The sequence below is a fragment of the Panthera leo genome, chromosome B4 (assembly GCF_018350215.1).
Source record: "Panthera leo isolate Ple1 chromosome B4, P.leo_Ple1_pat1.1, whole genome shotgun sequence".
In the NCBI taxonomy this organism is placed as follows: domain Eukaryota; kingdom Metazoa; phylum Chordata; class Mammalia; order Carnivora; family Felidae; genus Panthera; species Panthera leo.
Genome location: NC_056685.1, coordinates 107,335,632 through 107,362,810, shown reverse-complemented (window position 1 = coordinate 107,362,810; position 27,179 = coordinate 107,335,632). Strand labels below are relative to the sequence as shown.

Below are 27,179 nucleotides of genomic sequence, written 5' to 3'. Positions count from 1 at the left end.
AATGCTGGTCATTGTAGGAGAGTGCTATTTCACGGAATGGAAATTCACTAAAACATCCATAGGCAAAAAACCTTTGAGACCTGAAGATAAATTCTCAGCAACAGGGGCTATGCCATTGTGTCTTGCAGCCAGAGAGGGAGAAATAACAGTGAACTCCCCGAAACATGCTGCTTCAATATCTACCTGACAGCTTTGGTATCTGGACCTGTTCCCCAGTGCATTTCCTCCTTTATCAGGTATTATTTTACAAGGGATTTCTTGTTATTCAGAACTGACATAAATCAATCTATAACAGAGGAATTTGTTTAATACATTTATTCTTTTAAGAAGTTGCATGATCGTATTTCATCGACTTGTACAATAGAAAAAAAAAAAATGTTACTACTAAAACAGCGTTTGTGGAGACTGATGGATGGTAAATCTATTTAGTCTTCCCAGAGGTTCATTCTTAGATTTTAATGTTAAATAATAACGACTATTCATTTAAGCTGGTCTCACTGTATATCTTGACCTTTAGCAATTCCACACACAGCAGCTTATTGTGGTATCCTTTAAATATGAGAAATAGAATGTTTTACTTTGCCATTAAAAGAAAAATAAAAGAGTACTGTATGTTACATGGCCCATGAAATATTGGCAGTGTGCTCCTTGGCTTTCATTCGAAGGACTGCAATACTGGAAGACCTCCTTTCGAATTCTGGCTTTGTTTCAAATGCATGTCCATTGGTAGCCCCAGTCAGAAGAGAGTCAGTGAAAAAATTGTTGAGGGGCACGTGGCTGAACTGGTTCTGGTGGTGTGAAAACCCTGTGTAACTGGAATCTGTCCGAGGCGAGTGAGAATAAGGTGTCATACACGAGGAAGTGTCACGTGGTAACATGCCTGAAGTAACCACAGAACCGCCACTCGCATTTCCTGCCCACAAATTGTTCTGAATCTGGAATATATAAAACAACAAATATTACATTTACGCATTCTCACTTTTGTCCCCTTACATTTGTTAAACAGTGTTTACTAAATTTTGTCAACAATTCATTGTTTGCTCCCATTGGGTGGTCTGTCATTATATTCTGAGTACATAAAGGGATTACTAAAAAATAATTACTTGAAAGATTCTTCCAGTTTGTTATACTGTAATAGATCACCAAAACCCACACACTTGACCACACAAAATACTCTCAAAACATGTCAATCTCTTGAGTATTCTTTTTATAGTCATGATTTGAATATGAAATCTAGACGAGTTAGTCATGATTCATGACAAATTCATGTGTTTGGAAAAGCAGTTTAAAATACGGCTTTAAGTTTAAATATAGTCTTCATCTAAGCAAAATGACACAATCGCAGTTTTTAATGTTCCATAGTTAGACTCAGTGTGACAGTTTTTGTTGGAAACCATTCCTGATATTAGGCTATTTACTCTGTAGAGACTTTTAATCAAATTCATTATCAGAAATGTTTACCCATTCATTGATTTTTATTTCCTAGAGCCTCAAATACATAGCTCTGTGAATCTGAGCAAACTATACATATTTTAAACATTTGTTCTATGATTTACAGGTGATATGGTCAGGTTGCAATGGAATTATGACATGTAAAATAATTTAAAATTCAAACACATGAGCATTACCAAATCATAAAAGCAAAACTGAGAAAAATGTGCTAGTATTAGCAAAAATATCCTATGAGTATAAAGTACTATATATAACATTTTACATAAGATTGAAAACTAGGTTGTCATTTGAACCCAGGAAATTCACATTTCTTATTAAATCTATATAGGAAACAACAAATACAAATTTATCTAAAGTTACTAGCATGTAAAGGAAACACTAAATGAAATTTGTATTAGGAGGTGTCTTAGACCAGCTATTTAAACAAGGCAGGGAAAAAAAAAGTGATCACATGCATTACTGAGAAGCACAGAGAAAAATCCTGACAAACAGCAGGAGCTGGGGGAAAATGTTGAATGGTAGAACATGGGACAGAGTTTGCGCCTTAGAAGATGAAATTTAAAACCTGTATGCCTTTTGCTATGTTATTACAATAGATACCATGTTTATCACATCCGGTTTCCTTTTTTAAAATCATGACAATTAGAATAGAATCATCGATTCTCTTTAACATATACACAAATTATGTTTTATTATATTTACTTTTACATAAAAATTCCAGGCTACTACATATAGGCCTGATGTAGTCTCACACACCCATGCTTAAATCGTACTTTTTAAGACAACTCATTTTCAATTAATAGCGTAAAATGTAAATGAATCTTCTACATTAAACTGGTAGAGATGTTACTCTGTTACTCAAGATATATACATATAAATATATATGTATATTTATATAATACGTATATACATTTATATAAATATGTATATTTATATAAATATGTGTATGTATATTTATATTTATATGAATATGTATATGTGTATTTATATAAATATATTAAATCTGTGAGACATGTCTAAATATATATACAATGATTTGCACATTCTATTAATCTTTAAGTCGTTGTGGGCTATGTTGTTTTAATTCTGGCTGATTCTACTAAATGAATCCCACTTTAGCCAAAATATAATGATTGGTGCCACTGATTGCTGAGTTATGTATCTCAGACCAACAAGAAGGACTGTTAATGTCATTACTCTGTCAACCTAGCTCTTCTAACTTGATCTGGGTGATTTTCCTCTGACATTCAATCAAACATTGTGCTACACTGCAAAAACCACAGTCACATGTCTGACAAAAGGGCTTTCAGGAAATGAAAGTGAACTTGCTTGCTTATTTTTGAAAAAAATAAATGAAAGGCAAAATAGTGGTAGAGAAAGACTTTACATTTTAAGTTTGTTAAAAGATTCCTCAATTTACACATAGTATTGCTGAAATCTACTATTAAAACCATCTATTCATATTCCAAATGCATAGAAACATATTTACTAAGTAGGTATAAAAAAAAGGAAAATTAGGACAGTAAAGGCAAGGAAAGTAATCTATGAATGTAAATTTAAGAAGTTTTCTATGCCTAAAATAATTCACATTAATCTACCTGTAAATTGAAAATAAATTTTCCACTTTTGATGACCTGGACAAATATTTTTACTTTGATCAAAACTTCTTACCTAGACATGATCTAGCAAGTTAAATGTGTTACTTTTGGTGAAAGAATTTCTAGCATATAGAAAGAAATGTTTTCTGAACAGAATAGATTGGTGAAGCAAGTTACTACAGCAATATTTTAGTTGGATTTGAAAAGATACCCAGGTATTCCCATGGGTAGTAATACTGTCGCACATTTTTACTGATGTGTCCTACTTCCTTGATCTGTATCTCCTCCACTCCCATATCTTTGTTTCATTTAAAAATTTCTGGCATGTCTTCATTTGACTTTAGGGTTTTCGTTGGTTTTGATATCGAAAGTTCGATGCAAAGCATAAAAGACAATATCCCCAGTGAATTGAGACTTTGCTTCCTCTGAAGCATTCCCTCTGGATGATTAAACATCTGATGACGACAATCAAAATCATGCTCATGATAGCTAATGGTTATTAATTAATTACCATGTCGGACATGGTATTAAATGCACTGTGAAGACTTCTAATCATTTCAATACACTAAAAGATGTTTCCTTGTTTTTAGTATCCCCATTTTGTAAAACATAAAACAGAACAGAGAGTTTAATAACCTTACCCAAGACATGTAACTCCAATTGTGGAGGTAAAATATGAACCCAGGAAATCTTAAGAAATGCTACAATGATATAAAAACTAGTCTTATAGGTTGAAGTTGCTTATTTACACATTCATAATCCCAACTTTTGGGGTATTCATAGATTCTATTCTCTGAAAGCAAAATCCCCGATGTTTGCTCGTAACCCTTTTCTCATCCTTCAGCCTAACACAATATATGATAAGCACTTAATACAATTTTTTAGAGGACTTTAAAATCTTTAAGAATATGAAATTTGAACTGATCCATCTTGGAGGTGTAATGGAAATTTTATGGACAATTTATGCTAATACTGTATATCTAAATTTGTTTCATGATTTGAGCTCTATAATCACCATTCTGTATAATCTTGACAATTATTGTGAAAATTTCATCCCCAGACCCTGTTGACTGTATTTCCCTAGGTTGTTTTATTTTCCTACTAAATACTTATTCTTCATTACAGATATATCTTGAGGATTCTAATTCATCAAGCGTGGGGTGTGGTTTATGGGATCTGTATTAAAATAATGACAATAATACATGAATTCTGAAAATCACCTGGGATTAGGAGACACTACTGAAGCCCTTGTAAATTTTCAACTATGTTTGGTTCCTGTGATAAGAAGCTCACCTGTTTAAAAATGTTTCATTCCCTTTTGGAGAGTTCTGTAAAAAAGTGAGCTGTTATCTTCCTCTGTCTATTGATTCTATTTCTGTTCTTTAAAATGATACAGAATAAGCAGCATCCTTCTTACACATGAAAATCTTCAAATATCTTAGGCAATTATGACACAAATCTCTTTTCTTAAGCTTCCCCAAAGGCAGTATTTGATCAAAGAACAAAGCTGTTAGAGCTTACAGTTTAAGAAATCTAGTGCTCTAAAGGCGGGCTCAGTCTATGGCCCCTCCATCCCTCTGCCACCCTATATAAGTGGTCATTTTAGAACTATGTGCTGGAATGTACAAGTCATTTTGTCTAAAACTGTTGTCAACAGAGAAGCCACAAAAAACCTTGCTGACTCATTAAAAGAAATATTGTATTTGTTGTTAAATTTTGAAATGAAAGAATGTTTTTCTGAATAGGATCACTACTTTTCATTTTTGAACTATTTCTAAGACATCTACAATGGCAATGTCCAGTATCAGATAAATTTGGGGGTGTTTTAATGGGCTTCTAACTGTATAACATTCAAGAGACTCACAACCAGGAACACCATTATTAAATAATGTCCACATCCTTCTTTCCCATGTGCCAAAAAAAAGAAAAAAAAAAGTCTGCCTGCCTTTACATTTTTTCTTCTTTATTCTGTCTAAAAGGAGTAGAAAATCTAAAAAACATTCCATGCTTTAATGTGCTTCACAACATTTTAAAAAGTTCTAGGGGTACGTTCAAAGCATTGTCCAGGGAACGTAGCCAACAGCCTCCCATTAGCATGAATGGAAGTTCAGCTGACTTAACTATACTCTACTTTGAACATTTGCTCCTTAATGTTTTTCTAATCAAATAAAAAGTTAACACTTAATTATTCCATGCTTTGAGTTTTGGAGGAAAGCTGGTTTTTTTGTCTGATTCTTTCCAAACAGAAATCAAATTCATTTAACACTCATTTTCCTTCTGAGGAATTAAAAGTAACACGTAGGAATGAGTCAATATATATGTGTATTTTACACACACACACACACACACACACACACAATTCTTCACTGTGGATATATATTCATCATGACTTGAAGTATATGGTAAACAATGGATAAAAATTATAAATCTCATTTACCTTTACCTTAGAAACTTGATACAAATATATTCTTTGTAAAATCAAAACTACTAAGAAAAATTTAGTATAACTAAACCTGGTGTATATTTTTAATATATTTGCTGATCTTTACTGCAGTAAGCAACACTATGTACTTTTAAAGAATGTTAAACAATGCAAGTCTGTTAGTCTTTCTGTTAGTTGCAAAGTATCACGATGTATAAAAAACATCAAATAGTTTCATGACAGCATTATATATTCTATATCCTAATGTTTGTGCTATTTAGAAGACACTACCCTACAGAATTTAGTATATAACGTGAAAACAAATGAGTAACAACCGTTCCTTAATTTTAAAGCACTATAAAACTAATATTTTTCTACCAAAGCAAGTTTATTTAACCTTACTCTTCCTCTATATATAGACTGTTCTTACCTGGCCCTGACGTCCATATGTACACACACACACACACACACACACACACAAACACACACACACACACACACACACACCATGCTACCCTCATGCCCTCCCATCATATGCCTACACACTTCCCTGTGGGAGTTAAAGGTTGCTTTAAAAAGATATAAATCAGGGATTCACAAAGTTATGTGTGTAATAATGTTTAAACAATAACTTTTTGCATTAAAATCCAAAAGTTGATTTTGGTTATTCCTTTTTGACAGAATGTTTACATTTACTGACCACTTTATATATTATTCAATGCTACTATATATATTTATTACCACATTAGCACTTATATAATTTAATTTACCAGATTTTTTATATGGTCTCTTAAAAAATGCCAACATCACATTTTGCAAAAGCAGTTTAATTTTTTAAGAGGCCATTATATTCCTTACTAGTAGTATATCACTTCCTTTAAAATTAAGGTGATATAATATTAATAACTTGCTTAGCAACTTGTGGATACTTTAGCTGTTGACTAATTTCAGGGTCCCATTAACTTTTATAGTAACTACATCAATAGTCACCACATCAGTAAGTTCCTGGCAGGGAGAAAGAGTATAAACGTTTTTATAAATAGTGAATTTACTGCCAGTGAGTAAGCCTCACTTGCTATCAGAGAAAAAGTGAATAAGTCTCAAACACTGATACTTTGTCCATCTGGGGGGAGAGAGGGGGCGGAAATCTCAATTGAAATTAATTATGAAGGGAAAAGCATTAATCTGAGCATGTTTAGATACTACCTAAGATAGAAATAAGGGTACATTTTCATCAGTGCCTACTTATTAGGTGTAATTTTCACATACAAAATTTCAGATAATATATAATTATTAATTTAAAAAAATCAATTTACATTTCAAAAATTTCAAAAATACATCTTTTCAACATATAGCATCATTATGCTAAAGTGATTAGTAATTATTTATCAGAAAGGGTCATACGTTAAGTATTGACTACTACTTTGATTTTTTAAATAAAATTCCATCTTAGAAATGTGTATAGGGATTTAGGACAAGTAAGAGTGACTTTCCATTAAAGTCACATTTCCATTGTTTGTAACACTATTTTTCATGTATTTTAATACATGCATGACAGCCATTGTTGATGGTGCTTGATTCATTTTTAATGACACAATTTCCCAATTAAAGCAAAATCCACAATTATAAGAAACAAAGATTAAAATATAAATCAAGTTTTCCTTGTGAATTAATAACTTAAAACATGAATCAAATATGCAAATGTTTTAATTTGCGCAAAATATTTTGAAACTTAGAGATTACCACTTGGTGTCATATACGAGCTTTGAATTTATTGTTAAAATGCTGACTAAATTTATCCATTATTTTCATCTTGTATATGTGTTAACCACAAAGTCGGAATTTTATTTTTGTGATTTTAAATCAACTGTGAGTTTGTGTAATTTTTTTTATTTAATGCTCCTTGATTTAGAATTAAAAAAACACACAAACATGAGGCTTAATAAATATGGCAAGCATAAAATTCTGTATTAAACTATATAGCGTAGGTTCACACTAACAATAACAATGTCTACTACAGGTTTTAACCCACAGATTTCCCAGGTTTAATTTTCCCCCGGTCCTTCTCTATCACCCGCAAAGTAGTTTTTATATGTATAAACAGCAATGGCACTCTTCAATAATTTATTTTTACATTTTTTCTAATTATTTATTTTGGAAATCTATTCAATTAATTAATTTGTTCTTTCCTCTCAAAATATAAAATACTTATGACCAATTCAGATAAATTCAATGTTTTAACACCAATTGCCTATTAAAAGCAAACAAACAAAAAACCACAAAAAAACAATCAGCTAAGTAATTCTTAGTGTTTAAAGTCATTAAGTCATGTTAAATTGAATATCACGTTTTTCAAAAAGTATGTCTATAGTCATAATCTAAGACTTGAATGCACTTTGCTTCTTTTGCAGGGTAATTTTTTTCATCTCTGAAGAAAAAAGTGTTTGTGTTTTCAACAAAATAAAAATTATTCCGTTTGTGTCGAGCTGCATATTCATTTAAATGATGCTGAGAAGACCTGCCTTTATGCTACACAGAACTTAAGTTAAATATACACTTATACATATATATGAAATATTCTTCATACAAATTTATATACAACATGTACATATTTTTATACATTTAATTAAATCATCAATTTTATATCGATATGACTTGCTAACCTAATGATGTTAATATTTTACCCCTCCATCCCTCATAAGGGAAGCCTCACTGTATCACTATGGGACCATTTCACTGGTTGTTACATAGATATGAGAATATTTATTATACAATGCATCAAATATAGCTATATTTTGAACATTTAAAAAAGATTTTTGGTTATTTACTTTTTTCAAATGTTTGGGGAAAAAACAGAAAGCACTGATGATGGAAGAAGGGGGGAGTGAACAGTATTTTCGCAATCACTAGCTTATAGAAACTTTAACATTTCCTTTAAAAAAACTGCATGATTACAACATTTGAAACAGACTTTGTTAAACTAGAAATGTTGTACAGCTTTAATCGGTGTTTTAAATTACTCCAATGACTACCAGTTATTTATAACTTGAATCCCACTTCTGGTATATTCTAACTCCAAGTGGCATATATTTATAAAGTCATCAATTAAACAACAGAAAGCAAGGTACTGCACGGGTCCCCTTGGATATTAGGTAAACATTGAATTAGTTGTGATTCTCACTATCCACTAAGTAAAACCACATCGAAAATTTTGGTGGGAAAAAATTTCAAACCTTCTAAAATTTTTGATGAAAATATTTTTCTTCATGAGAAAATAATTTTGGTGGATTAAGAATATACTCAAACATTCCTTAAGTTACCATATTTGGTTGTCCCAATTTAAAGAGGAAAGTACATATAACTGAATTTGGTCTTTCCCTAGATCCTCAAATAGTAAAGTTACTAAAAAATTGGATTAGTTTAAATGCTACAATAACAGAACATTCACACCACTTAGCTATATCTCTACTGTAGAATTCATAATGACTAATGGCTATTACAGAATTATTTCTATTTATAGAGCACTTGTCATTTACTAGGCAATGTCCTAAGTACTTTGCAGAAACTATTATGTTTAATCCTCACAAACATCATATGAACATTTATACCCATTTTATAAATGAGGAGAAACATTCCTAGAGGTTAATTCATTTGCCAAAGGTCTAAAATCTGTTAAGTAGCAGAGGCAGGATATGGACCCACAAGTACCTGACTGTGAAGCTCATAGTCAAACATTAACACCTTAGCCCTTTTCAAGTCCCATGATTTAGTTACACAGACAGGAAATTAATATAATCCTCTCACTAACAGAAAAAGTATTAGGATAATGGTCCTTATCATCATCCGCACCACCAGCTGTAGCACCAACAATACCTCCATTTCACCAATAAAGAAATCTGAAGATAAGGAAGTCAGGAAATGTATCCAAAGTTTCCAGCAAGTAAATGATCAAGTTAATGCACATGTGATCTGAGCCAAACCTGAGGGCATGAAACTAGGGTTTCTTATAAGAATGAAGGCTGGCTATCATCCTCTAGAGATGTTTATACCTTGACAAAATATTTTATTCAACAAAATAATTATTTGAAGAAATGCTTTGGCGTTAATGAATTAGAAGCAAATTAGAATCTACTGTTGATAGATGCTTGCTTTTTTCATTCAAAGACACAAAGGCCTTTTTGATCTGCTGGGTATAGTTTGCATCAGGAAGTGTCTGCAGAATTTGGTATGAATATGACCTAGTTTGTAATCTGTCCAAAAAGCAAGAGATTTTGTCTAGATAATTTATATAACCTCCATGCCTAAAACAGTACCTAGCATATATTTGTTGCCTAAATACGAGTAACTCTGGGAGAAAAAGAATTAAGCCGAAAGGATTCTGCAAAATCTTCTTAATCTATTCTGTTCAACAGAGGAAGAAATTGAGACTCAGAGAAGTTAACTGCTTAACACCACAGAGGTGGTTAATGGCAGAGATTCAGAAATCAGCTGTTTTCCTGGGAATTGATTAATTTTGGGTTCATAATGTACCCCAGAATATTGAAGTGAAACTACTTTTTTTCACATCTATTGAGTGTATACATAATTTGCTTAATACTGTTGTAATACAAAGTTAAGTACCGAATAATCTTTTTAAAATATAAATACTTTATATTATAAATGGGGTGGACCGTATACAGTCTACCACTTTGCCAGGGAGAAAGTCATGTGCTGATTGAAGGAGAATTGAGAGAAGGTTTCCTGGAGGAAATACAGTCTAGGTGAGGGGAAGGGAATTCAACACAGAGGGAACAGATTCAGCATAGCACAAGGAATAGGTTCAGCATGTGGTTGCTATTTAAAATATTGGAGAACATCAAGTAGTCAAGCACTTTCATTTAACTAACTCATAGTGTTGCCAAATGACAACTGATATTGTGAGCCCAAATAAAGGGCTTTTAAAAAAAACAGTACATCAAAACATACTACCTTAAAGTATACTACTGGTATCACACTTCTGTTTGCTATCAAATATGGACAAGATTAAGAAAAATACCTGAAAACAGTCTGAAAAGTGTCTACGGTTTTAAACTGCTTTATATCATTACTTTACACATTTAAAAAAAATGAAAGCATTTTTGCTTTCTGAAGTGATTTGGTACTTTAGGGTCAAAATTGAACTATTTCATTGCTGAGTGATGGGTCACAGAGATAATGTTGCATAAAGAGCTCTGAACCCGTGGACTTCAATTTAATGAACTAATAGCTGTAAGAAAGAAGCCTGACCTAAAATAAGCCCTCAATTGGTAGGTATTGTTTTTACTATCAGGGCGGTTGTTACTATTTTGTAATGGGAGGAATGGAAACAAAGTATTTAGAACACTTTAGAAAATGTTAATTAGCATTCATAACTAAACCTATTATATGTTATACATATAGATACCTCCATAGTTGACAAGATTATTATCCTCACAGAGCAGACCTGATACAATTTTCTCACCCAATTCTGTTTTCTCAAGTATTTCTGTGAATGCTTTTGCTTTCCTGCCAAATTGTTAATTTTTTATTTCTGTCCTGTTTCTAAAACAGTTTTCTTGTTTCCAACTTTTTGGTAATTAATAATGTTTTTCCATAGTTAGAAACAGTAACCAAGATCAGTGCCTTATGGCATTGAATTGTTGAGTTCTACTTTGGTCCCTATTTTTCTGATTATAAGTTCTATTTTTAAGACACATGACTTAAAAAAAAATTCCTTCAGGCTAAAGCTTGAGAGACAAGATCTTAGCGTAATTATTTTTTGCAAAATAAGAAAGCCAACCACATATTTAAGTTAAAATGGACTTTTCTTGACTTTATCCAATACCCACAATGGGGAGTGAGAGACACTTGATTTCAGTATTTTTGGCAACCAAACATTTAATGACTTCTCAATATAAAAAATTACTATGGATTTTACAGTAGTGATTTTTATTACTGTTGATGAATTATACTGTCAAAACAACCTCAACATGTGATATCTTTGCTGCCATACTTAAGTTATGAGGTGGTATAACCAATGGACATAAATTACAGAAAAACCACAGGGAGAATTCATGCAAAATTCCCATGATGTGTGAGGAGATATTTTTAATTGATTCTTTGTGGGGGTGAAAAAGACTATCAAATGTATAATGTGATTTTACCATCTCCCTTCCTACTCGATCTACTTACCTCATTCTGTTAACTGACAACATCTAAAGTTGTGAGGCACAATAACATGATGGCAAGACAATCCTAGAAAAAAAGCATGACGAAGTGTATTAAATAATATTAAGCTCTTACAAAGAGCTTCGTTTGTGCCAGGCACTGTTCTAAATGTTCTATGTTGTGCAGAAGAAGAAAGGGAAGTTAAGGATAAGGCAACACCAGCAAAGCACAGAGAAGTGGGGGGAAAAACAACAACAACAACACATAAACTGAAATGGGGTTTGCAAGGAAAGGAATGAAGATGAAAATAATAAGCTGCAAAAAAATATGTATACATACACATACATATATATATCATAGGTGTTGTCGAACAGATTTAGTAAGACTAAAGTCCATTTGAAAGGAGTTCACTAGTTTGTAACTTTATTATTTCTAAATTCGTCATAGTGAAAGTTCAAAATTTTATAAACTATATGCTATCTCTATTATTTTCATTATTTCACTTATTCTGAGTAAAGTGTCTGCTCACCTGAACTAAACTGCAGACCTGAATAATGCAACTTAAGCCTCATGCTCCTTTGGTATTCATTTATTAATTATTCAACCATTTAAACATAGTCATTGGGAGAAACAGTCTATTGTGAGGGTTAAGATCTTGCACTTGGGAGCCAGATTGCCTCTGATCAAATCTGGGCTTCTCCACTAGTGAAAGTGAGTAAAAACCTCACCTCTCTGTGCCTCTGTTTCTTCATACGATAAATGAGGATAATTAATAACACCTATTGCATAAAGTTGTTGTAAGGATTAAATGAGTTAATATATACAACCTGCTTAGAACAATGCCTGGTAGAGTCAGGACTATGGTGTGTTAATAACTAAGATACCACTGTACTGCCTGCTCTCATGGAGTTTGTAGCCAACCAAGGAAACTTCCTCATGGCACTTTGTTCAGAACTCAACTAGGATACTCAGCAGTATTTGGTGAATACAAGTTCATTAGCCCTATGATGGTAAGTAGGAGTATGCACATGCTTTAAACTGGAGAAAAAAAAATAAAGGAACTACTTTCAGATAAATTTTGAAGAGTAAGTAAAACAAGGTTCTTCTAAAGGCAGGTACGGACATTTATTCAAAAGGTATTGCTGGTCTTCTAGTAAACTGCAGTGGAAAGGCTTAACGGTAACAGCCCTTTATAGACTGTCCTAGAAGGAACAGAATCATGGAAGGATTCCTTAACTCCCATGGGTCTCAGACTTTTAGAAAGATTGCACTAGGTGATCTCTAAGACTTTTACTCACATATAATATTACATTAATAAATTGGGTGAATTTATGTGGAAGAGTGAAGGTCTCCGAATAAGTTTTTAAGAATCATAAAAGGCATCAGAATACAAGGACCCACAAAACTTAAGGATGAATTCATGCTCACAAGGTATGAATTTATAGATGAAGAGAATGAATACCCGTAAGTCTGGGATTGCGAAGAACCGGTTACTGAACTATCACAGTATTCCACCGGCATATATGTCATGTATTTGTGTTTAAAATGCTCTCCTGGCACCTGGGTGGCTCAGTCAGTTAAGCATCTGACTTCAGCTCAGGTCATGATCTCACGGTTCGTGGGTTGGAGCCCTGCATCAGGCTCTGTGCTGACAGCTGGGAGCCTGGAGCCTGCTTCAGATTCTGTGTCTCCCTCTTTCTCTGCCCCTCCCCCACTCACACTCTCTCTTAGTCTCTCAAAAATAAACGTTTAAAAAAAAAAAACTTAAAAAAAACCCAAAATGGTCTCTAACAATGCATATCCTTCACCAGTAAGGAATGAAATAACAAATGTCTTGTTCCTTAGAATACAAGTGTTCCTTATCATGTATCAAATACAGTTCTGAATACTATTACTCAGTACTAGGAAAAACTGTCTTAATTATATGTGTGAAAAGAAAAGAAAAAAAAAAACCTTCTAAGTTAAATGGAAAAAATTAGAAGAAAATGAATGTCTAAATACTCTTTAAAATGAGATGAGAGCTCCCATTATAAAAGGATGGATGTGTTTTTTAATGTGATAAATTTTTAAAATTATGTCCAGTACTAATTCTATGTATGCTTTAAGTAACAAAGGGCTAAATGTTTCCTTGAAACAATGAGTAACTTCAAAGCTGAAAAGACAACATAGGAAAAGAGATCTTTTTAAAATGGGACGGAATGTTTCATAGACCACACTTGACACTAGGTTATGGGATAGTTCATAAAACGTTAGCCACAGAGACAGCATGCCAAGCAACGCTTTATTTATTTTTAAAAGTTAACAAAGGAAGTGAGTGTGAATAGTTAAAAATCTAGAGTAATTAAAAGCCTTAGACCATGAGTGAGGCTACTTCAGTGGTTGCAATAAGGAAGAGACCCTAAAATAGTTTTGAATGAATGGCTCTGAAAGAAAATAACAAAATAAATATTTCAGTCTAATAAAAATCTTAAAAACACGCAAAAACTCTTCTGGGGGTTAAAATTTTCATTCTTGACTATTAGCTATAATGAAGCCAATCATAATAGCCCTTTTAAGAATGTACAAACCACATCTGTTTCTCTCGATCAGTATTCTGTGAAGTTTACCATACCTGTGGATAGCTGTCAGTCCTTGGCAAAACTGATATATCATAGGTGGCAGCAAAATGGCTTTTAGCTTGTTGTATTTGGCCATAACGCTCTCTTTTTCTCCACTTGGCCCTTCGATTTTGAAACCAAACCTAATTTTTTAAAAAGTAGAATGTCAGCTGAGAAATATTTGATAATGCAATGGTGACATTAAAAGACATAAATTGGAAAGACACAAACCAGGTCAACAAAATCACTAATAAAGAAATTTATGTCAGAAAAGTATCCACAAATTTTACTTTTTATTTTAACCTGATAAGAGGCAATATAAATTAATAGAAAGGGATGAAATACTTTAAAAATTATTTAATATGTCTCAGCTCTGGGCTTTTTTTTTTTCATTTTGGAAAATAAAAAGGAATTCGATTATACGATTTTGAAGACTCTTTATGTCTCCAAATTATTATAGATAATGTTCCTCTTAGAGAATGCTGCAAATATGGAAGACATTCATAACTTTCTAGTTTGGGGTTATGCACATAACATTAACCCAGCCAAACTATAACCAAATTAATATCTGGGTCTGTCAAAACAATTATGTTTAAAACATGTCACAAAGTGACGCCTTTTCTGGGTTGTACCCATACTTAGATAATCTTAGAAAAATTTAAACACAAAGATTACATCCAAAACACACGGCAATGGCAGAAATATCATGATTATTCAGTAACAGAAAATATTAAGATTACATACTATATTGAGCATAAAAAAGACTACAGGTAAATGGAACCATCTGAAATTGAACTCTGGTTCTAAAATATGCAAGGGTGCTTATTACATAAATTATACCACTTATAATACTCATCTTCCCTTACAGAAAATGCTCAGAAATCTTCAAAATCATTTCCCTAATTTAAAAGACTTACAGGTAATATAGACAATAAAGGAACAACGGAAGTTATAACCAAGTATTAAGAAAGCCTATGAGTTAGTACAGCCTCTACAAGGTCATGAAGCTGTCATCCAAATTTCTCTAATTATGTATTAATGATATTTATCATAACAACCACCTCCTTCAGAGGGTTAAATAATCACTAATTCACACTTGGAGCTCTCCAGAATCTTCACTTTAATATTTTAATGAATTAAAGAAAGACAGAAAATTATATTCAGTATGCATCATTTGATATTTCTGAGTAGACATTTCACGAGCAGCTGTCAAGAAGCTCTTCAGTCTTTACAAAACTGTATCCAGAATACAAAAAACAGAAAAGAAGCTGGAAGTCAAATGTGAAAATGCAAATTGTTAAAATTTACTTGAAATTTTTGCTTTTTTCATATTCAGTTGTGATCTTCTATATCTTTACCATCACATTTATAGAAACATATTAACCTTCAATTTAATATGTGTAAGCACGTATTGAGAATTTAAGGTGGGACTTTATAGTTTCCAGCAATTAAAAGAAGGCAATGAGAGCTATCTGTTCAGTGTGGTTTCTTGGGACATTGATGGGAAAGATGTATTACACACAGTGCCCAGGGCTCAAAACAACATCAACAACAAAACAAAACATTTTCTTGCTGTCTCCAGAGGCACCAGGAGCAAACTAAAGGAATTTAGTATTGAATGGTTTTTGTTTGTTTGTTTGTTTGTTTTGTTTTTCGGTTTTTCACTGAGAAAAAGGTCTTTATAATCTCCTTAAAATAGGTGTGAATTACCACTCTGATATGAAAAGCAGGAAAGAGAAAACCTGAGTAAATTAGGTTCAGGTTGGCTCTCTGTGCATGTTTCTAGACAAAAATTAATCAGGAGTTGAGGAAACGTTAAGGAGAAAACATCCATTGTGCCCAGCTGATCACTCTATAAACATATTTTTTTTTTTATGGTTACAAGTAGAACTAATTTAAATATATAAATACAAGACAAACTAAAAAAAAAAAAAAACCCACACACGTGGGACTAGTGTTAATACTTGACAATTCTAAAATTCTTCATTAGCATCACCTTTCTGTATCTTTACTTCCTGAACTACGATAAAGTAGCTATTTGTCTCCACAAACTAAAGAAAAATCCTGCTGCTTGGTATACCGCACCCCCAGATGGTGATCTTAATGATGTAAAGCCTTACAATGGCTTAATCTTCAGAAGAACTCTTACTCTTCTCTCTTCCAGAACAAAATTTCTCACTATTTTATTTATTAGTCTATTCTTACATATTATGGGAACTGCAAAATTCAGTATTTTCCCATTTAGCGTAGTAAAAACAAAGAAACAGGCCATTCCCTGAAATTGATGTTACTTGAGATGTAATAAAATATAGTTTAAGCATACCAACTCTAGTAAAAATAAAAATATGTCTAAGAAATAGAACTTTACCTAGTATAACTTTCCTTTTTCAAATGATTTTAAAAGTTTAGTATATTGGACCATCCAATTTGATAATTTGAATGTAACTTATAAATGTAATTGAGTATATATTTTAATATCATTTCAAGATCCTTATTCCTATTGCCTCTGCAAAAGGGATGTAAGCTATCTACATTCAAAAATTAAAATGGAACGGCACTATTGGTAACTACAGGATCTAGAAAAATTGTAAGAGAGCTATATGATCTTTATGCATAGTGAAAATAAGTTACGGTATATATAACAGTCAAGAATTTGTGAGATTGTTTCATTTTCTCTTTGATTTATTATAACTCCAACCTCAATAACATTACAGATTAATGGGACATTGCACAAATAACTTACCAACACCTGGTACATAACCTAAAAAGAACCTTAATGGCTGATGAAATAGAAAAATAAAATAAAATAAAACAAATGTATTAGTAAATAGATAGCTATGATTCTGGGTTTTTTGCACTTTAAAAAAAATTTTTTTAATCAGATTTATTTGTGAAATTCCCTTCTTTTTAAATAATCGTTAATTTGTATATCTATGTAATCAGTCCAATGTTCTTTTATGTATTTGTGTGAATGATTAAATCCTTTGCAAGGAAAAAGACATTTTAGTAGACCTACATGCCTATAGTACATGGTTCTAGTCTTTAGTTAGAGGATCAGTTTCTTCCTTTTGGCAAAATGCAACCACTGAATTATTCTAACAGTATCTCCACACACCGGCCCCCAACACGCACACCCACGCCCTTCATTTGGCTCCTACCTGGACTCTGGCCTCCGTGAGCTCAGTCCTCAGAGCAAGCTGTTCTCTGACGTATACATCCGGGTAATGGGTTTTCTGAAAGACCTTCTCCAGCTCCTCGAGCTGCAGGCTGGTGAAGGTGGTTCTGTGTCTCCGCTTCTTGCTGCTGGATACGTTGCTGTCACATTTATCCCCAAGTTCATCTAGTTCTCCCTTTTCTGGCATCCCCTTCACGGGAGACATTCGGAGACTGTTACAGTTGTCCATAGCTCTGTTTAGCTCGGGATGAAGAGGCTGTCCTTCGCCTTTGGTGATGCCATAGTTCACTGTACCCAGAGGGGGAAAACAACAATTCTCAGGCTTGTGGAACATTTCGGTGAAGAAATTACGTTGAAAGAATTTAGAGCATCAGGAAAGCAGTCTGTTAATGATTTCTTGTGCCAGTATTAATTCAGTCATCCCACTGTGCACAATTATTAATCCACTTTGGGCAGGGTTAAGGCCATTTAAAAATGTGTACATGGAACTCATTATTTGCCAGATTTACAGTTCTATTTTACAGGAATAATGTAATGTTTATGCACATAATTTATAATCACATTAAGGTGATCAAATTAAAAGATGCTCTAGATTAAAAAAATAATGAGCACAATTTTTGAAAAGTGAACCAAATTTAATGTAAATCATGTATGAATTTATTCACAGCAGACAAAATCAAGCTACTTACATGGCTCAAGAAAGATATTTCAATTTTAAGGAATATCTGTAAACACAAATCCAGACTCTTCCCAACTTACTTTCTGCTCCACACAAAATGTACACACTATAGATTTAAGATATGGTATTGTCTCCACTATGCTTTGAATATTTTGACTTATACTCATTTCTGCTTTTTAATCTTTTTTTTTTTTCAAAAAGTGACCTACTAAATTAAAAAATGAACTTCATATCAGTTTCTGGAAGTGCTTCCTATAGAACAGCCTAAGATTTAAGTAGACTTTAGTGTAAAAGCTCATTTGGTGGTTCTAAATATGTGATATTTATGTTTCGTGCATGAAATATGTTATAAGACAGAAAGCTTTATTTTTTTCCCTAAAGCAGAGAAATCAAAACATCTATGAAAAGATTACAAAAGATGTCATCTCCCAGTCTGTTTAGAGGTGTTTTAACTTCAGTGATTTCCCTCCAGCTTTGGTTGCATGCTTGCTGTATGATATAAAACAAAAATACATCATATGGTGACACACACACCCAAATCCAATGGGTGCATATAATGAAACTGGAAAAACTAAAAAAAAAAAAAAAAAAAAAAAAAAAGTGAACCCAGCCAGAACAATAATTTCCAATGAATTGTCACACTTTTTTTCGTTTTTGTCTGTTTTTAAATTTTCTCGTAATGTATCTTAGCAACTGCTCTAATCATTACACAAATGTCTTGAACTTTAATCACTATATAACTTAAATGCCTAATATGCTTTATGTAAAAGATGTGATGTAAAAGTAGATATAAAGAAGAACCATGACTGATTAACAATACGGTTTTGTCTTCTTGAGCAGAATGAAATAGGGAACTTCGGTAATTAGGGAGGGGGGAGGGGAAGCAGTCGTGAGGCTGAGGGCATCTCAGGAGAAAGACAGGAACTTTCCTGAATTTAGCTAACTGCTGCACACATCCAACTTACTTAATCCTGTCCTATTAAAATTCATCCTAAAAGTGTGATGTTCCTTGAAAAGTTGTCAACGTATCAACAATCACCTATTCTCTTCTTATTTTGGATCCCCGACAATTTAAAATAGGATGAAGTCCTACCCAGCAGTTAACAGAGGACAAGAGAGTCATGCGTGTTTTTTTTTTAAATCCTGTCCATTTAAATAACTTTACGTATACATAAAAGAATTCCAAAAATAAAGATAGTGCAGTCTGAAATACAACCAGAAAGGCAAAGTTTAGCATATTAAAAATAAAAACTGCATCTGTCTGTCTATATACTTGACTGGAAACGATTTAGCTGATTTTCTCTATCGTTCCCGCCTATATTTTTGGTTTAACTTTGCAAGTCAAAAGTAATCCGCAACGCTGAATAAGTAAAATATAGGAGTTCTTTTCTTTTTTTTTTTTTTTTAAACTTACTGTGTACAAGTTTTCGAAAATCAGCCCCTATGAGCCAGTACCTTGCCAGATTTTGACCCTCCATTAAAATAGGGGGCGGGAGGCTTGTTGTAAATATTTCACACTTAATTCGTTTGTTATTCTAAAGCAACCCGCTCCTTACAGCTTAACTGTGGAATATATACAATGATAAGGAAAAGTCCTCTTGGAATTGTAAACTTGCTTTAGCTGTCGCGATCTGAAAAAAAATAGGTTTGTATTGGGTTACAAGATAGAAAAGATAGATGGTTTGTTTTGATAACATTTTGACTTTGAGATACTTGGCCGTTCAAAGTTGAAGATTTCACCCAGAAGCATTCCGAAAGGGTTCTTAGGTGACTTTGAATGTGGAGTCAGAAAAATAGACAATACGGTATTGGGGAGTGAGGGATTATACTGGAGATTCTTTACCCGAAGCTACTGAAAGCGATTTGGTGTTTAACAAAAATGTTATGTGCGTTGTGTTGTAAACCCAAACAATCAGAAATCACAACTTCCCACAAGCTAACCCAGCATAGCAACCTTCCAGCTTCACAAAGAAAAATACCTATACGTCTTGGGAAAACTGTTTTTTAAGGTTTTTCATCTAAAGGAGCTCAAAGACGTCTTACTCCAGACGACGCTGACGTCCTTCAAGGAGCGGTGATCGATTTCAGCTCCTGCGGGGGCAGCGCGGCCGGCTCACAGAGGAAGCGCGCTGTCTTGACTCAATTACACTCTATTTACCGCCCTATCAGTTTACGCCTGGGTCCCAGATAGAGGGTCTCCGGGACCCACAAGGGACAACACTCGACAGCCAAAGGAGAACCGCGCAGACGCGATCCGGTGCCTAATCCTTCCGTTGCCCCTTAAAGTCGGCTGCAGCCAAAACACTACTCCTTAAAACGAAACGCTCGCAGTTCCACCGCCCGCCTCCGCCCTCCAGCTCTCTCCCCGTTTCCTTCCTCCCTTCCTCCCTGCCAGCCGCTCCCCACCGGTCCCCGCACTTGGGTGTGCGGAAGGGCGGCCGTGGCTCGGGCTGGCGACTCACCGCCGCTGTCCTGACAGGGCGAGGCTCTCTCCAGGCGCACGTGATGCTCTGCGCGGGGCAGGGGCCCGAAGGCCTGCACGCATTTGCCCGCCGACGCTTTGCTGTAAAAGGACTCATTGTCCAGCGTCTCCATAACGTGCTCCAATGCGCCTCCTGCGCCCATGTAGAAGTCACTGTTTTTACTCGGCGGGCTCTTGAGGGCAAACTTCTCGCTCAGAAACTCCATAATCCTGGAAGGTTGTTGCGGAGCTCCGGGGGCGCGGAGGCTGGAGCGCGCTGGGGGAGGGAGCAAGTGGGCGGGAGAAGGGAGGGCAGAGGAGGGAAGGGGAAGCGAGCGCTTCGGCGCCGGGAGCTGCCCGGCTCCGAGCCCTTTAATACGTCCCGGCTGGAAAGGGGGCACCCGAAGTCGCTTTTATATCTTGAAACTCAGCTGGGCTCTTCGGGCAACCTCCCAGTTCTAATGAATATGAAAATAGGCAGGCGACTAACTCCACCCCGCCCCCCCCTCCGCCCCCACCCTACCCCCACCTTCCCTCACTTCCCCGGGCAGGGCGCGTCCAGGCCTAGGTTAGACAGACAGCTCCATTTCAGACAAATGCCAGGAGGGACGAGGCCCCGACACCCAGAAACATTGTCGCCGCGACAGTGGAATGGCATTTCGGAAGAGCTTGGTGAGATCGCAAAGCAGTTAACCCTCCACTCCCCACTCTCTGCGCCCTTCCGGGCAGCCCGCCCGACACCCGGTCCCCACCCCGCCCCCACGCCGGCCACTCACTACCAGAAAGATTTAGAGGCGTCCTAAGAAGTTGAAAGGAAGTATTGCTTTAAAGGGCTTTCATTTCATCCGTAAATCGTTTATGTGGAAGATCCACATAAATCGGAATCCCTAGAAGCCAGAAACATTGGCAGCTCTTAACTGGGTTGGCGGTGGTGGAGGGGCCGCTCTGCTTCTAACCCGGAGGAGCTCGGCGTCCCGGTGCTCTTGGCGCTTAGGAGCCCATGGCCTTTCCTTTCTTTCTGGAATGCCGCGGCATGTGGACGTGCTGGCGACGGGTGGGAGAGGGGAGCCGAGCAAGGGGCATTGAAAGCATTATGCCAATACCAATCCCTTTCCTCACTCTCCTCCCCACCGCTCCCCCTTGGTCCACGGTTTTATCATTAGATCCAGATTAAGAAAACCTACTAGGAAAAGTGCCTCCTCCAAAGGGCCCTTTAGTATAGGCCGGGGGCGGGAGGGGGGGGAGGCTCTTTACACAAAGGGGCTTATGAAAGAGGAAGGCCTTCCGCCTGGTTTTTAAAACAATTATGTTTTAAAGAGTGGCGGCGGAGTCCCTGTGAACAGCGCGTGTGGGGAGCGAGGGGCGCGCAAGACCTGGGCGCACAAGCGCGGCGGCGTTCCGGGCGCCGGCCAGGCCGGGGCCTCGCTCGGCCCCGGGGCGATGCTAGGGTGGGTGGGGAGCTGGCAGCTCCCTGAGGGCAGGAAGGCACTGCTGGATTGAAACCTCCTACGTGTGGCTTTGCGATTGACCCTGGCTTCCGAGAAGCCCGCGGCGTCTGAGGGAAATGTGTTCAGCGCCTTGGGCACGAAGAGGCAGCCACTTGCAACAGGCTCTGGAACTGGCAAATTTGGTGAAAAGGTCCCACAAGTTGGGGTCTGTGGACTGCACCTTCCCAGGGAGGACTCTTTTCGAGGGTCCTGACAGCCTTTATCGCACAGGCCTCCGCACCCGTAGCGTTTCCCCAGGCCAGCCTGGCACCGACGCCGCGGCCTTGGGCAAACTGGGCAGCCCCGATTCTGCGAGTGGTGAGGCCAGGTCCAACTCTGGCAGGCGTCGGATGGGTTCGAGAATTTCCAGCCTCTTTGGGGCATTGGCTGGCCCAAGACTCCCTGGTAGACCCTCTTCGAGGCCAGGGCAGGCCGCAGCCTCGGAGGAACGACCATGGAACGCTGCGCACCTCTGAGCTGCCCCTTAGCACTGCCCTAGAAGCGTGCCGGCCCTGAACACCCAGATCGGGACGAACGGAGCGGGAGCGGGTGGCCCGGAGCAGCAGCCTCTGTTTTTCCAGGACGCTTCTTCCGAGGAGGGGTGGGGGCACCAGCTCAGTTCACGTGGCGCCTCGCTCAGCATGGCCTTGAGCGAGCTGTCGGGTTCTGGAGAGTTGACACTGCTCCTGGAATTATATGGCTCTTTCTGTATTGTTACTGCTATCTTCTGAGCCTTGCAACCGGCACCTACAGCAAAATGTTAAATCTCAAGTGGGAGCGGTCAAAGAAAAATTTCCGGGATTGCGCTCCAGGAGATAGCCAGACTGCAAGGAGGCGCGGGAATAATCCTGGCATCGACGGCAGAAGGAAAAAAAAAAAAGGAAACGCAGGCGGGTGCCCTAGGCGTCTGGACCGCGTTTAAGACTGACTAGCAACAGTGTGTTTCCTGGGCACTTTCTACCTGCCCCAGTCGGAAAGTTGGGTGTCGAGTTATCCACTCATTTCTGTGTGGGTTGATGATTTTTGATTCTCTCCTAATCCCCTCTGTACCTTACCTGCAGAGATATTCTGAAAGTCTGACTTTCTATAATAAACATGGAGAGGATAAAAGAAACGGTCATTTAATAAGTTTTTAAATTTTTAACAGCAGCAAGAATAACGCCTTGCTGACTTGAGGAAATATACAAACAACTCCTAGCTATAAACTTAGTTATGTCCTAGAGCTCTGTCAGCTTGTTTATAAATATGCGTCTTAAGAGCCCTAAATTTCCTGAAAAACATTCGATGTAGTTTAAATGAAAGACATATGATGCAAGCTCTAGAGTACTCGTATACCAGTAAAGATCCAGCTCATAGAGGAAACGACAGGGGAGCCAAGGAGGATAGCTGTTGAGTAAACCGTTCCTATCCCATACCTCAAACGCATTTCTGATGGTAGTGGTTGGACCGATGGGTGCAAGGTGTTACCAACCACACTTAATATCCCTGGAGCCTCCTGCAAATGCAAATCTGTTACACGGAATGCTGTGTGTTTTGAGACATGTAACCACTTGTGCCCATAACAGAAGGAACAGCTAATGGCAGACTCCCATAACGAATGCTTAATCTGCAGCTTTTGGCAAGAAATTGGGTCTCTGGTTGCCAAAAGCTGCATTAAATAGATTTTGAGAGTTTGAGAAGGAGTTTATGGTAATGACACAGCTCTAGCCATTGGAGCGTTAATAATACATTTAGAATAATACTAATTAAAATAATACTCATTAAATGAAGAGAGCTGAAATTAGATTGGAGGGTCTCTCTCCTTCTGTGAGATCTACCTAGGCTTTTTCTGCTTGATGCTTTGAGGATAACTTTCTTGGCAACTGACCTTAACACTTCCATACATACTTTCTCCCCAAACCGGGCATAACTCTTCTCTCCTCAGCAGGCTTTTAAAACCCCTCCTAATCCTCATTCCTTATCCCAGCTCTGAATTCCAACCAGTCAGCTTGGCCAGGACTCCAGGGGTCAGTGTTCTGAGGAACCATCAGCTGGCAAGTAAGACCCAGTTTATTAAGCCAGGTCCTAATAGGGATTTTATCTCAGCAGGCTCAGTCCAACACCCCCAGGCTACCGTTCCCTTCTTTGCCCCACCTTTCTATTTAGTCTTTGAGGGTATTGTTTCTCTCTACACTCTACGCCTGGTTCTAAACTCAGGATTCTGCTCCCCATCTTTCATGTCAGTCAAGAAATCTACTAGAAATAAGGAATAAAGCTTCTGTAGCTCCTTTTCTCCTTTGCTTCCTTCAAATATGAACTTTCTCAATGGGCATGGTGGAAAGTGTGGGTAGGAAAGGGATGGAGATGGGGAGCCAGCAATTTCTTTTAAAGCCTTACAAAACTTAGAACATCTTAGGATGCCAGCTCCTTCAGCCCTCTAAGTGCTGGGTAGACATTGACATTGGTTCGGTCACATGTCCTTGATGGGAATGAAGCGCAGTGCCTGCGGAAGGCGTCAATATGTAATGTGTCCAGTCCAGAAAGCCAAAGGATTGGCTTCAGACCTACTGTAGATTCAAGTGCCACCCTCTTCCAAAACACTGTTTTCTCCTCATTCCCCTGGCACCATCAGATGCTAACAGGGGAAAGGTTATTTTGCGAAATGACTCTGACGCTCTGATTTGAAGTTACATCTAACATTCCTGCAATCAGTTTGTGGTTGTTGCTGTTGTTGTTAGATGCCCACTCCCCAAACACAGCAATTTGGGGTGGGTTTTTTTTCTTTATTTAGCTCCCTTTGGAGCCTAGAATTGAAGTAATTGAATAAGTTAAAACTCGTTGAGAGGTCCACTGAAATGACTATTTGATTCCCTCAGACAGGGACACACACATGTAAATTCAGATAAGTCAAGTTCAGATAAGAGATTGGCTCTCTGTCAGCTTGACTTATTTTATATTAAAAAAAAAAAATTCTCACGGTCCAAAAGCTGCTTTTAATGCTCCCCTCCCCCAAGAGAATATATTGTGGGAAATGAAAAATATTTTGAGTACATACATCAAAGCTGCAGTTGAAACAATGTGTAGATCACTCTAGTTCCTTTCTTTCTCAACGTATTGAAAGAAACGTCACACTTCTATAGCAATAGTGGGACTGTCAAGATAGCGTTGCAAGAACTTTAGTCTTAGCACTTTCTTTTTGTGGCGAGAGTTTGAGGCATATTGCTAAGTACAGCTAGGAACAATGCATGCTGAATCAGATGAACCATGCCAAATGTAGAAAAGCAAGGGTCTGGGGAGGGGAGGGAAAGATGGGTGGAGGGAATACTTCATGAAAAAGTACTAAAATAATTGAATGTCATGTATGATGGCAAGAAGCCAGGTGGCTTCGTGTTTGTGTGTGCTCTGCTGCTGTTTTCCCTTCCTGGCTTCATGTTCAGCCTCCCCACAGCTCTGAAGACATAACAGATACAGAAATATATTTTGCAACGAAGCAGCTCAAGAGGTTTCCATCAAAATAAAAATACATACATGCACGAAGAACTATTTAAGCTTTTCTTTTAAATGCATGTCCCAATCTATCATCATCTACTCCAGAAAACATACCTACAGACTAATTTGTAACTTCGTCACGTTTTTGAAGCTTCTGTCTTTCAATCTGAAAGGAAATTATTTGGATTTTAATCAATCCTGTCAGTCTGTCAAGTGTCCTGTTACAAAGCTCTCAACTACAATAGATTAAATTTACCTGTGATTTCAATAGTAATATTAAGTATTTTGGTATTTTAGAAACTCACGTGATTTTTCAAAGACCTGTGCTTGTTTTTGAGTTTCAACTTGTTTCAGTAATAGTTTTTCACATAGTTGCCCTTTTCTTAAATAGAGGAATGGATTTGACTTCTGTTTTCTTAAAGGGTCCAAATTAAATCTAAAAAAATCTAAGACTATTTTCCCCACGTGGAAATATTTTGACTTATCCAACATGTCATGGTTTACATTTACTATGACATTGTTTACATTTGCTAGAGAAATGTATTTTATTACAAACATAAAAACGTCATAATTCAGCCACGATAATGGAGTCACCTTTATTTCTCACTATAGCTGTTACCATCGCTCCAGGAAGTTGTGAATACAATAAAATAAAAGAGCGTTCAAGTAAGATCTCTTCTAGGACATATGTGCTTTTAAATCGTTTATAATTACACTAAGCTGTATTGAATTTCTGCTCAGATTTTACTGGCAATTAATCATTCGCCTATAACACGCCGCCCACCATTTCATCTGAGGCAGGAGTTGTTTAAAGTTCCATCCAATGTATTTTAGGTCCATTTTTCCTGCTGATTATGTGGATAAGTCTTAAAGACAGGGCTGCTTCTCTTTGAGATGTTGTGCATACACATCCACGCATTACGTTTTCACGTTTCAGGTAACGACTTAAAGCACGTCTCGATATAGACAGAGGCAAAATAACACGACGGACGTTACCCCTTTGCCCTGGAATTGTATACAACGTAAGTGTAAAAGTCCACGGTCATTAAGCAACCCCCACCAGGGGTTACGATTAAGAGACGACGCAGCAGGTCGTCTTACGATTTAGAAATTTCTTACGATTAAGAAATCGACGCAGGTCCAAAGAGAAAGCAGCTGTCTCTCTGTGGGATAGACCCCCACGTACTGTACCTGTCCCCCGCCCACGAGTACCCTTTACCTCGCGGGACCGGAAAAGCGCAGGGCTCGCAAGACCAAGCGGTGCGCTTAGAACGCACCTCGTTGGGAGCTGCTGAAAACCACGCGCAGTCTGGATTAACCTCTCTGTGGCGGTGCTTTACAGATTCGACAGAAGGAAGAAAAACACAAACGTGTTCGTTACACCCAGGATTATTAAGAGAGGGGAGAGAGCGCCAACTCTTTTTATTCGAAAAACCATTAAAGAACTATAGGGAAAGGTAAAGATGATTCACTCTCCTCTCCTCCCAACCTGTCCTGTCCGCCCCTGGCAAACGTGGATTCCTGATGTGAATTTTGATAAGTGTGCTTTAATTCGCGAAGTGTCGTACGCAGATTTGGGGAACCAAATGCACTCTGCGGCTCGCAGAAGGAAAGCCGAGCCCGCGGGCCGCCCCTCCTTGGGATGCAGGCGCGACCAGGCGTCCCTGCCCCTCAG

At 37.1% G+C, this 27,179-nt stretch overlaps 1 protein-coding gene across 1 annotated transcript; it reads right to left on the bottom strand.

Annotated features, from left to right (window-relative positions):
• Positions 1–339: 339 nt before the first annotated feature.
• Positions 340–17,743, bottom strand: ALX1 (ALX homeobox 1). The gene is made up of 3 exons (XM_042948332.1): positions 17,393–17,743; positions 14,249–14,377; positions 340–935 (listed from the first exon to the last, which is right to left on the bottom strand). The coding sequence occupies exons 1-3, from the start codon at positions 17,741–17,743 to the stop codon at positions 615–617; spliced, it is 801 nt and encodes a 266-aa protein (XP_042804266.1). The 3' UTR covers positions 340–614.
• Between the last annotated feature and the right edge of the window lie 9,436 nt (positions 17,744–27,179).

Coding starts and splice junctions, on each gene's coding strand:
- ALX1 (XM_042948332.1), bottom strand. CDS start 17,743: ATGTTCCACAAGCCTGAGAATTGTTGTTTTCCCCCTCTGGGTACAGTG. Junction 14,378..17,392: donor TCACGGAGGCCAGAGTCCAG/GTAGGAGCCAAA, acceptor TTAAAAAATTAG/GTTTGGTTTCAAAATCGAAG. Junction 936..14,248: donor GGACTGACAGCTATCCACAG/GTATGGTAAACT, acceptor TATATATTCCAG/ATTCAGAACAATTTGTGGGC.